General features: G+C 39.8%; 1 protein-coding gene across 3 annotated transcripts in view; it reads right to left on the bottom strand.

The window, feature by feature from the left end:
• The window catches only part of arhgap10 (Rho GTPase activating protein 10), a 54,113-nt gene extending 43,400 nt beyond the window's left edge, over positions 1–10,713 (bottom strand). For 2 of the 3 annotated variants that reach the window (XM_044347226.1, XM_044347225.1), the window contains exon 1: positions 10,114–10,713. In XM_044347226.1, coding sequence (XP_044203161.1) covers positions 10,114–10,267 — 154 coding nt within the window. In that variant the 5' untranslated portion in view covers positions 10,268–10,713. The remainder of the gene's footprint in view (positions 1–10,113) is intronic. The other variant, XM_044347224.1, reaches the window with a different exon arrangement.
• Positions 10,714–12,088: the final 1,375 nt, after the last annotated feature.

The raw sequence follows: 12,088 nt of genomic DNA, 5'->3' as shown, positions 1-12,088 counted from the left end.
CATTTCCTGTGTCACTTCTCGCATGTGTCTTGCAATGTGTGACCCCCGTCGCCAATCAGTCATGTACTATGTAAACCACAATGACTTCAAGATGCCTGATTATAAGACAGAAAGTTCTGTAGTGTGAACAGTATAGCGATCTGACTTTGAAAGTCACATAGTGCGTGCATGGCATTAAGGAGCCATCGTTGGTCAACTGTAGGACTCAAATGATCCAAAAACACACATGAATATAGAGTGGAAACTTCAGCTGCTCCCCCAGATAGTAAAAACATGTTTTGACAACATCACACTGAACCTTGACACACCTTAGTAAAGCCTCAACACACTATATTATGACTGACGTAAGGCCAGGCCAGTATCCAATGTCACTGTATTGTAAAAGATACAAGTATATATATATAGGATATAAATCACTGCCATTCAGGCATTTATAAAGCTGTGATGAGGATTCCACAATCTTTACTACTCCGTTGCAGAACTAATCAATGTAAATCATTTCCCTATTTAATAGGGTTGCTGGATTGTACTTGGGATTGTTACTTATCAACTCATGCTTTGTTTTGGATGAAATGTGCAAAAGCAACGTGATAATGGACAGTTACATCTAAAAATAAATGTGGTCTTATAATTTGGCATTTTACTATTCCATTTTATTAAAATATTAGGGAAATCATTTATCCTGGGCAAAGACAGGATCAAGGCTCAGGTCACTGTGGACAATTAGAGCGTTCTCCAAGAACAGTGATGTCAATGGACAGATTCGCAGTCTCTTTATTAGAGCCATATGTGAGTGTGGTGCACAAATTGTGTACAGAATCACACCCATTCACAATCTGATTACACAGGCTGCATGCATGTTTAACTCACTGCAGGGTGGACAGTTAATATGAGAGGATATGAGGCCAAGCTGTGTGGACTTCATTACATAAAACATGAAGAATGAATGTTACCCCCTTACATGAAGCCCCAGCATTAATCGACGCCAGGCAACATTCGAAGAAGGAAAAAATAGCGCCTGCATTTGTGTCCCTGCACAGTGTCAATTGAAGTTACAACAGCATAGATCAACTGGATACAATCACTGGAGCAATAAACAAAAGTGTCAGATGAGAGGTCTGCGTAACAGATTGAAAAGATAGCTCATGTCTTAAAGGAAAGAACTATCACAAGATAGAAATACCACACACACAAGGGCACACAAGAGTCCAAGGCAAAGGCTTCGCCTGCTTTTTGCCTTTTAAAGGAAGGCATTTCAGAGCAAACCTGGGAACTGTCAAACTTGGCTAGTTTCTCTGCAGAAAACCAGAGACTGCAGTCTACTGGCTTTAGAGTATGAGTAATACAGACCCCACCTTACAGCTATCTGATGTTGCAGGCCAGGTTTTTCTGTAACAGGAAAAAATGTGAAAAAATGCATGACTATGTGACATAAACACTGGTGCCCCTATTCAGAAGAGGTGGGTAGAAAAACATAGAAAACACAATGGGGAGGGCACTGAATACAGGGTTTCCGCCAGAAAAGTTGTTGGGCCCAGTGGAGTGGGGGGGCAAAACCGGTGATACACGGTATTCGGGCACTAATTACATTACTTGCCCAACGCCCCCCTGTTGTTTTGCTTTATTTTATAGAAATAAAACCCATTTAGTTCATTTTCGAGTATCTGCACCCACATTTAAATAAAAAAAGTCTTAGTCTACTAAGTCGGATGACAGACGCTATAATTAAATACTGAAAGTTTCTGCTCCTCTGCAGCAGCAGCAGCAGCAGCAGCAGAGTTGCAGCACAGAGTAGCGGAGTGAGATGTCCTCCCTCCTGCTCTCTGTTGTAAACGCACGTAATGCTAGCTGTTGGTGAGCAGCTGCTCTCATGTCTCCCGCATCTTGGTGCTTGTTTTCGGCAGAAACTCTCCCGCTCTCTGTCTGCTCAGCCTGATCTCAGTGTGTCTCTCTCCGGATGGGGGGCGGGTTGCTCCGGTTCTGGTTCTAAGCTGCAGTCGTCCTTCAGTGTCGCGGCAGCCTCACCGTCACACGCGCTCTCTCTCTCTCTTTCGACCACACACTCGCTATGCACTGAGCTATTCCTTAAAGGAGCAACACTACTTGTATAACACATTTTAGCTTAGAAAACATCTTAAAACACTTTTTTTTTTCAATTCCCCAATGCTTAGACCCGGTGGGGGGTTAAGTCAGGCCCAGCGGCCCACCGGGCTTGCAATACACTGGCAGAAATCCTGGAAACACAGGGCTCTGGTTATTGTGGAGCACCGCAGATCAAAGCAAAAGTCACTCAGGCTCAGCCTTTTATCAACAAGACAATTGTTAAACAAAAAAGACAGTAACATGGCAACAAGACAGGACATTACCACTAGAGATTGTTTATTATCGATTTACCTATTGTAGATTGTAGATTTTCTAAATCTATAAACTGTTTACAAAATATACAATTATAAGATATGGGATGTTTCAAAATGCTTTTGTCTGACCAACAGCAAAAAAACAAAAAAAAAAACAAACAAACCCCGTTTGATTGAATGGCATGAAAGAGAAAAGAGCAGTAGAGTGAGTAAATTACCTCAACAATTATTAAACATGTCAATTAATTTTCTGTTCATCAACTATAAGGTTAATTCACTAATTGTTTGGTTCAACTTCCAAATATTGGTGGCTTTCATAATTTGTTCTGCTGATCTAACGGACGAAAATGTTTACTGTGTCAAAGCTGTTTTACTATCTAAACTTGTTTTTCACTAAATACATATCTTAAAGCAGTAATGATAGCGTGTTCAGACTGCTTCAACAGTTTTCCTCAAAACAAACCAAAAAAGGTATGTATATGTCAAAGTTCAACTGCCGAAGATGTCCACAGTGTATTCACTGGCGCCTGATGAAGTGTTGTTTGTTATGATTTCTACATTTTCATCAGATGTGCCACTTAGGTCACAGCTTGCCTGGTCCAGGCCCTGAAAGAGCAGCCAGCGTTTACATGCTGTGCCTTTCCACAGCCCTTCCTGTTCCACTCTCCCATCTTTTCCAGTCTGAATCCGTGCTCCACTCTGCTCCCACCTTTGGCCTTAACAGAGCCTACCCACCCATCCCTTCCCAGTGATCTCTCTCCCCCTCCCCAGCTCCCCAGCCACAGAGCATGCATTACTTCATTCATGACTTCCTGATTCTCAAAGCAAGTCTGTAGGGTGAGGCTACACCAAACAGCATCTTGTCAATAATGACCAAGTGGCTAATCTCATATATGTGTATCTGTGTATTCTATTGGTAAATATCAAAAATGCTAAAGCACATCAGGCACTAAAAAAAATGCTTCCGATAATTCTCCACATTCATTTGTGCAGCAAAGGAGCCCCAAAAGCATCATCATGCCCTCCAGCAATACACTATCACTTTTATAGCCAGCCTTGTTCTTTCTGGAGTGAGAGATGAAAAAGCGCACCTCCCACATGACTTTGCGTCTTGTGCTAATGCGATTTTAATGAAAGATTGTGATGTGGCTCTTTGACAGAAACAGTAATGTGATTACAGAGAGCAGCAGTGAGCCAAAGCACACCATGGCGGGCTACTCTTAAAGCTGTCTGACAGTGAGAAAAAGTCCCTCACAAAGCCGGTTTTTCGAAGTGAAACTGGTGGTGACGCAAAAAAAAGAAAAAAAAAAGAAAAAAGAAAAAAAAAAGAAAGATAGAAAACATTTTCTTTTACGAGCCAATTGGTCTGTTCACTGGAGGAAGTCCAGCTGTGGACATGACAATGTTTGACCTCAAAGAGACTCTGCTTGACTTCACTTTTCAGATGATTGCAAAATGCAAAAGATACTGTCACACTGGTGAGGCTGGTTGGTGGGTACTGACAAGATGAACTATAATAACAAGCTCTTCAGAAATAAAGAGTTCATACTTTCCAGACCTTCTAACAAAAAAAAATTTGCTAAAGACAACAGTGAAGGGTAGTTGAGGGGGCATAGACAGGACACAGTTCCTGTGGAGGAAACCTCTGAAACAGAAGCACATCTGCATGTTGCTCCTCTGGTGGGCACTTCCATGTCATTGCTCTCTGGCCCAGGGCCCCGCTTTAAAGTTTCCTCTCTGAACCAAGGACTTTCCGTAGTGGGACATCCTCCCAGCCGTAGGAGTGGAGGGAGTTAGTGAAAGGCTGATTAAAAGACTTTTGGATGGTCCAAATACCAGATCATTATGGGGTCAAATGTATTGTAAAGCATTTTATCACACAACTCTTGAATACATGGCGTTCACTACATGTTTTAAAGGAGACAAATCTGGGATGTTTACTACAAAATGCTAAATCAACCATTTTTACACCACTGCTGAGTGTTAGATCTTATTATGAAGCTAAAAGTGGCTATCCTATACAGAGAGGATTACACTAAGCTTAGCCTCCCCAAATCATCTCCAGTCATCACAAACAACTGTCCGAACACACAAGTTCATCTCGCTACTCTATCTGCTTCAAAGCCACAAACCACAAACAGCGAAGAAAAAAAAAGACTGCTGAGCTGTTTTCTATGATCTCTATGAAGAGAAGGGTCAGATTCTCATGAGACAAGATTATCAAAGTAATGTCCAACTAACAAGAGCTAGGCTGAGGCTGAACTCCACCCTGAAGAGTGTATATTAACAAAGCTGTTAATTCATAACATACTTTATAATTTATTCATTGCGCTTAAAGAAGTTTTCACAGTCCACCAACCTTTATGAAAATGGAGACAAGGCATTCAATGTCTGACAATAACAAATATTAAAAAATCCAATCACATGAACAATTCAGACCTCAATCCCATTTCGACATCTGCACACAACTTTATTTCCTTCCCTTTTTTATTCTGCAAAATCTCTGTGGTTACTGGGAGTGAAAATATATATACATGGACGTGCACAATATGAGCACAGATTATTCATACTGTTAACAAACAGTTTACAACAGTTCACAACCCAGTTTGATTACCCTTGCCTTAAATTAAATATAATATTAAGTAGGAAACACCCTTTGTAAATAGCTGTGTGTTGTTTTATGTCTTTATATTCTCTCTAACAGCCAGGTCATGAGAAATATTTTAATATTTAGCTGGGAATGTAGGATAATATTGGAGTTGCTCTACAACTGCTATTACAGTGATTACAGTGATCCAACAATGTCAAAAACAATCATTTGGTAGAAGGATCAGGCCACATTTTCAAAAACGTGTCCTTGAAGGGTAACAGCATAGTCTGCACTTCATTAATGTCAGTACATAGGGACATGACCGTCAATTCCAGACGGAAAACTTCAACGGACTTTCTGGAACTGTATGACGAGGATTCCTTGCCATTTTCTCATGAGCATGAAGCTTAATGACGGTTAAGATACTTGAAATCTGGTATGTTGGACACACTTTGAACAGCGCTCAATCTTAAGGATGTCCCATTGTCCCGCGGAAAAAACGTTGATGCAAATTTTGACATAGGTATTATTTTTGATAAACTGACCATATATGAGAATCTAAATGGTTACTGAAGTGGCCGAAAAACACCGGCAGTAAAACAAGTAAGCCCCCCCAAAGAAAGCCGCGGTGACAGCCAAAACCACGAAGATGTGTTGGTATCTTCCTCCCACAGCTCTCAGTCGCAGCCACATCATTTGTCCATCCAACACTAAATTACGGTAACGGTAAATTAGCCAGCTTAGCATCAAGTGCTAGCTAGCTATTGAAATGTGGTTGTGATGTCTTGTTTATCTACATAAAATGAGGCCTGTGAGGTGTCATATCATTATTATTATTATTATTATGTGTACTAAATGTGTATAAATTACATGAGATATAGGAAACAGGAGAGCGTCAAAGAAAAAGAAGTGCAATTTATTTCACTGATTTTCGCATGTAAATAAAGAGTGATTAAAAATTCATCATTCATAAATAATTTAGAAGTTTATAAATGCACCTTTGATTGACATTTTACCAGCATACAGTGAAGGCTGCAAGAATAATAACACAAAGAAACTCTGACACCAGGAGATGTGAACAAAAACACTGATAACCTTTTAAAAACAGATGTGAGAACAGCTTTTTTTTTTTTTTAAACAAAAAACATTACAGTCATTTTGTGCATTTGCTCTTGTTAAAAACACCTCTCCCTCGTGGGGGGGGGGGGCAGTAAGGAGATAATGATGAGATTCATGATGTACATATGAACTCAAAACAAATTGAACTGAATGTTATGTTAAACTATGAAGCTGCATGGTGTTTAAAATGAAATTAAGTGTTCAGATCTTTCATGATGGACCAGAGTGTTAAGTCTGGGACAATCGAAAGTAGAATTCGGGACAGTTGCAGGACATTGAGGGAAAAAAGCGAAGCATAGTTTAGCCACAGTCATATGAGGCATGACATACATGACATGACATGTCCTCCTGAAACTGGATCCTGTGTATCAGTTTACACCAACACAGCAGAGCATCAATATCAACTCATCTGTAAGTGACTGTGAATATCAGAGTTCACCAGTGACCAGATTGCTCCTCCTGGTAACGCAACATGTAGCCTGCAAACACTGAGGCTGGAGAAAGTGACATGTAACCCCTACAATAAGTCACAGGTCAATATATAGAGCTAGAGCTGCAACGATTGGTTGATTGATAGAAAATTAATCTGCAACTATTTTGATAATCAAATTATGTTTTTTTAAAGCAAAGATTTACTAGTTTTGGCTTCTCAAATGTGAAAGTGTGATGATTTTCTTCGTCATACATGATAATACACTGCATATCTTTGGGTTTTGGACTGTTGGTCGAAGAAAATAAGTCATTTAAAGATGCTACCTTTGGAAAGGCATTTTTCCAAGACCAAGAAAATAATCTGCTAATTAATTGATACTGAAAATAATCGTTAGTGGCAGCTTTATATAGAACGCACTTATAAAGCGTGAATACAGGGTCACTATGCTTAATTACTGTTTAACTACAAAAGGAAATAAGTCTTACTTAAGCAAAACTGAACACATAGTATGACATTTACTTAAAACTGCTTCCTTCCTGAGACACTCAGCAAAATCAGCCACAGTCTTGGTGGCAAAATCACAATGATGAGAGAGGTTAGAGGAGAATGGCCAGACCAGCTCGAGATAGGAGGTACAATACACCACAGGTATGCAAATAATAGCTTAGTGCGACAGTGATGTACGGGGTGACAGTATGAAGCAGAAAAGTTAGAGCAGCGTTAAGCCGTGAGCTAAAACAGACTGAATCTGCAGAAGAGTTGAGTGAAGAGTAGAAAAAAAATACACCTGCTCTAAAAAAATCCTGGCTTCTTTTGTGACATAAACAGCTTGAATTCATAATTTCATCCTGCCTGGTGTAAAACTACAGATTTGTTGGTGGTGTAACATTGAGAAGCAAGTTTTATTGACACACATTAGACCCTTAAATACTACATCGTTGGAACGCCACAACAAACTGAAACATTGCTGCTAAATAAAGGGGAATCCCTACAAGACCTGACCATGTGTCAAGCGCTCACTTTCCACCAAATCGTGAAACATCTGCAATTTCAATACGGTTTTGAGAACTGACACTGAGTGATCTCAGTACACTCACTCAAGCAATGTCCTCAAAGCTCAACCTAACTAAAAAAGAAAAACTTTAGCATGATGTTCTGGCATGCATGAACATGCCAAGAGCTGGGTGATATAGTTAAAATCAGTATAACAATGCCAATAACAATTTTCAGGTCTTCAACACAATGAACCGCTCTCCACTGCTACACATTACATCAGACAACTCTTTAAAACATGTATTGTTAGTTTTGCCTGATGCGTGTGACATCAGGTGGCAGCACACATATACAGTCGGTGACAAATAGAAGGAAAAACCTGAATAAATGAATGGAGAAACATGCTGAGCAGGCCCGGTTGATTCTGATTTTGTATCAAGATGACAGGAGGAAAAGATCTAAGTGACTTTGAAAGAGGGTTCATTTTTGGGGCATGGATGGCAGGAGCTTCAGTCACAAAGACCGCTCAACTGGCTGGTGTTTCCATAGGAACAGTGAAGTGTTATCAGCGTTTAGATCAGAAATTGTGGTCGACAACATACATTTGATGACCGTGATGCTCGTGCATGAGTGTGAAGGAAAAACAGAAGAACAACTTTACCTCAGGTGACTGAGAATTTCAAAGCAGGACGTGATCACACTGAGTCAGCAAGAACAGTCCATGGACAATTACATAGAGAGATATTATAGTAGGTTTGCAGTGCATAAACCCCTCATTACAAAGATGAAAGCACATTTGAGAGTTCAGTGGTGCAAAAACCATAGGCAGTGGTCTTATGGTCAGATGAGTCATCACCACCATATTCTCAACAAGTAGGCATGTGCGGCGTACACCAATTGACCCCTATAGTGAGGGGCATGTATTGGGTCCACTTGTCCCATTAGAGGGAAGGGTCACTGCAAATCAATACAAAGTTGTTCTGAGTGATCATCTTTATCCTTTGATGAAACATGAGTGGTCTCTTCAAGGATGACAATGCCACCATCCATAGGGCACAAGGGGTCACTGAATGGTTTGATGAGTATGAAAATGATTTGACCTTCACAGTCACCGGATCTCAACCCAACTGAACGCATACGGGAGATTTTGGACCGACGAGTTAGACAGCGCTCTCCACCACCATCATCAAAACACCAAATGAGGGAATATCTTTTGGAAGAATGGCGTTCATCCCTCTAATAGAGTTCAGAGACTTGTAGAATGAATGCCAAGGCAAACTGAAGCTGTCCTGGCAGCATGTCGTGGCCCAACACATTACTCAGACACTTAATATTGGTTTTCCTTTCATTTTTCACCCATCTATATGAATGTAAAGTGCAGTGTCTATGTGTCCTATCTATAATATATGGATAAATATCTGCATGTGTATATTATATGTGTATGCACATAGAGTACATACATTACACTCATGTTTTATATTCTTTTATGTATTACTATTGCTTTTACTATTTTAAATATTTCTTTTTTTTCCCCTTATTGCATTTTCAAGGAGCTGAAACCTAAGATTTATACTCTCTTATACTTGTGTAGTGAGATGTAACGATAAAGACACTTGAACCTTTTAACTACAATCTTCTTGGAATTGTTCAGTTGGACGACCGAATTGTGGAAAACTACAACAAGATATGATCAAGTCATCATGACCCCATTGCAGTGAAAGATGATGGACTGAGATAGGCAGCACATTGCTTGGCGCCGAACAAATCGAAATTCTATTGAAACCGCAATGTGATGTGGCCTACTGCAATTTTCAAACCATAGGAGGTACAATATTTATTAAAGATGAAATATGGCTGAACCTGCAGCTAACTAGCAGCATGAAACAACAAACATGCAATGAAGTAAGTCTGTGTGAAGGTTTTTAGAGAAGGTGCAATTGTAGTACTGCTGCTGAGACAAGCTGTCAACTCTACAGCATTGATACTACTGTATTAATAATGATTTACTGCTTAAACTTGAATATCAGGGAAATTCTTTGTTAGACTAAGTTTTGCAATAACTCTTTCAGCAACTGCAGATGACGCATTTTGATTTTATTACAAGTATAAAAGCATCACATAAAGACGCCGAGTGATTTTCCGACAGCGTTGACATTTTGACACAGCAGTTCATTTTTGATGACTATGTGTTGAAGTCTGGCTGTAAGCAGTGGGAACCTAACAGACAAGCCCAGCTCAGAAGACTAGAGGTCAGAGAGATAACAAACTAATCATTTTAACCCAGCTGAGGTGTGTGACTGAGAGTTAATAGAGCAGGGGGGTTAAAACAGAAAGTGGAGCCTTTGTTTCAAGCTGACATTTCTTCTAAAATATGAATAACTCCTCCTCTAACAGCAGAATAATAGAATGAAATACTTACACATTAAAAGGCAAAGCTTTTTATTTATAGTTCATATTATTTGGCAGTTAGTTAATCTATTTTTAAGTCTCAAGCAAGCTGTTTTCCCCACTTCTAACTCTACCAAATGCAAACAGCAATCATTGACAAACTAGGATAGACTGGACACATTAAGACTCCAAGGCAAGTGCAGAAAACTGATATAAAAAAAAAATCCACTCACGCTTTGTTGCATTAATGAGGTTCTTCCCATCCTTGTACAGTTCTTTGATAAACCTGTTGGTTTTGTCAAGCTCTGCTTCGTGTGCCTTGATTTTCTCCCTGAAGTTGGGGCTGTCCAGATAGCATTCACTGAATTCAAGCGGGTGCAGTCCCATTTCTGCCACTGATTGATAGCTTCGTTTTACAGTACGGAAAACTCGTCAAATGTCGCTTACTTTGTAGCTAAAAAATATTAGCCGTAACAATCAAATAACCGCTTTTTTTCGCTGGCAACTTCAAGTCTAACGGAGGAAACATAGCTACGTAAAGTAGCAGCAGCTAACGGTGGTTAGCATGGTAACTTCTGACACAGGCGCATGGGTGTTGTTCCTCACTTGTCAAATAAAGAGAAGAGTAGCTAACAGGTATAACGGTTAAAAGGTGATAACAATACGCTGTCGGGTGAAGTGTTCATCGGAAGTCGGTTCACTAGAGTTGTCAGAAAGTCCCTGTAGCTGTATCCAATTTTTCCTTCCTCCATCAAACGTACCCCACCTAGCAGAGTGACAGATTGAGAAACTCCACTGACATTTGTGTGCGTGTAGCTAAACTTCTATCAAAGAGTATCTAGCTTCAAGACGATCTCCTCTTGTCTACTTCCGCCTTCGCTTCGCTAGCCAGTAAGCATTGATTGGGTTATCTAGCAGTTTTGTTTTAGTTTTTTAGACGTCTGGGTTACGTATACTGTGCATAAAACTGTTGTTTAAAAAAAATGACCATTTCAATGTGAAGCAGGTCCTAACTAGTAAACTTACATAAACAACGAAATGCTGCTTAAAAATTCCCTCTGGACGTGTTGTAGGATATATAAAAAATATTCTGCTTGGAATAATAATATGTGCCTAATATGTTTTTCCTCTAAAAAAAAAAAAAAAAAAAAGTACAGTTACCTCATTGAAAACTTTAAGATTCCATATACCCCTTCTCCGTCATTGAAAATACAGAATTAATGTTAACTGCTGGATAAAAGAGGTCTTCTGCTTTACTGAAAAGCCCATTCTCAGTGCATGTGCACTGGAGGCTTCAGGTTTCCATGTCACACTTGTGTAAGTTGCATACTGGACCACAATTAGCCCCCAAACTAGTTGTGATGTCCCAAATCATGCTTATAGGTCCACCCCTTTAACTTAGATTTTCAGTGAGCACAGAGAAACTTTGCCCCTTCAGCAGATGAATTTTAAATCAGCCTTCTAGTGTCAAACTCTGCATATACATCATTCTGCACAGTGAAGCACAAACATCCAAGAGGAGTAACAATAAGAAAAACATATTTTTGAGTGTGCAGGGGACTTAAAAAACATCTGAAAATCAAATGTCAGTGTCTGCTGCATGTAGTGAGTGCCTCTCGTGTATTGCCATTACATTCTGATAATATATGAAAGGCACAAATTGGGGCTAACTGGATCATGGGGATAAAACTCACATTACACCAAAGCTCAGTGGCTGACACACTTGAAAGCAGACCACTACAGTCTCCCAGAACAGTAACCAATCTCCAGTCACCATCATCACAACAGCAGATAAGTTCATTAAATTATACAGCAAATGGGCCCAACATGATCCACACCAAGAGGCTAAAAGCACCGAATAAACACTTAGCAGCACAGGTTAACCAAAAGCAGGCGTCCAACTAGACTGGCTTGCAAAAGACAGGAAATTCCTGACCAAGAAAGACCATAATCTGTCTCTCCACAACATGGTAACTCCTCTCAGGCAAATGCGTAAGTTAGCACAGCTCAGATGGGGATTCCCAACATCAGAGGCTCAATCAAAAAAGTAGACAAAGAAGTTATTTAAGACTGTAAGACTATATTGAACTGAGTGCAGAAAAGACTATGTCTCTGTGCCACCTAGTAATTTACAAGGTCAACAACTCTTTGTCAAGAAGAAGCAAACTCAAAACTAGTCACCAAAGTAACTATAAATTGTTTTATGTA

The sequence above is a fragment of the Thunnus albacares genome, chromosome 3, assembly GCF_914725855.1.
Source record: "Thunnus albacares chromosome 3, fThuAlb1.1, whole genome shotgun sequence".
NCBI lineage: Eukaryota > Metazoa > Chordata > Actinopteri > Scombriformes > Scombridae > Thunnus > Thunnus albacares.
The sequence above is the reverse complement of the archived record's forward strand: the minus strand, read 5'-3'. Positions and strand labels throughout refer to the sequence as shown.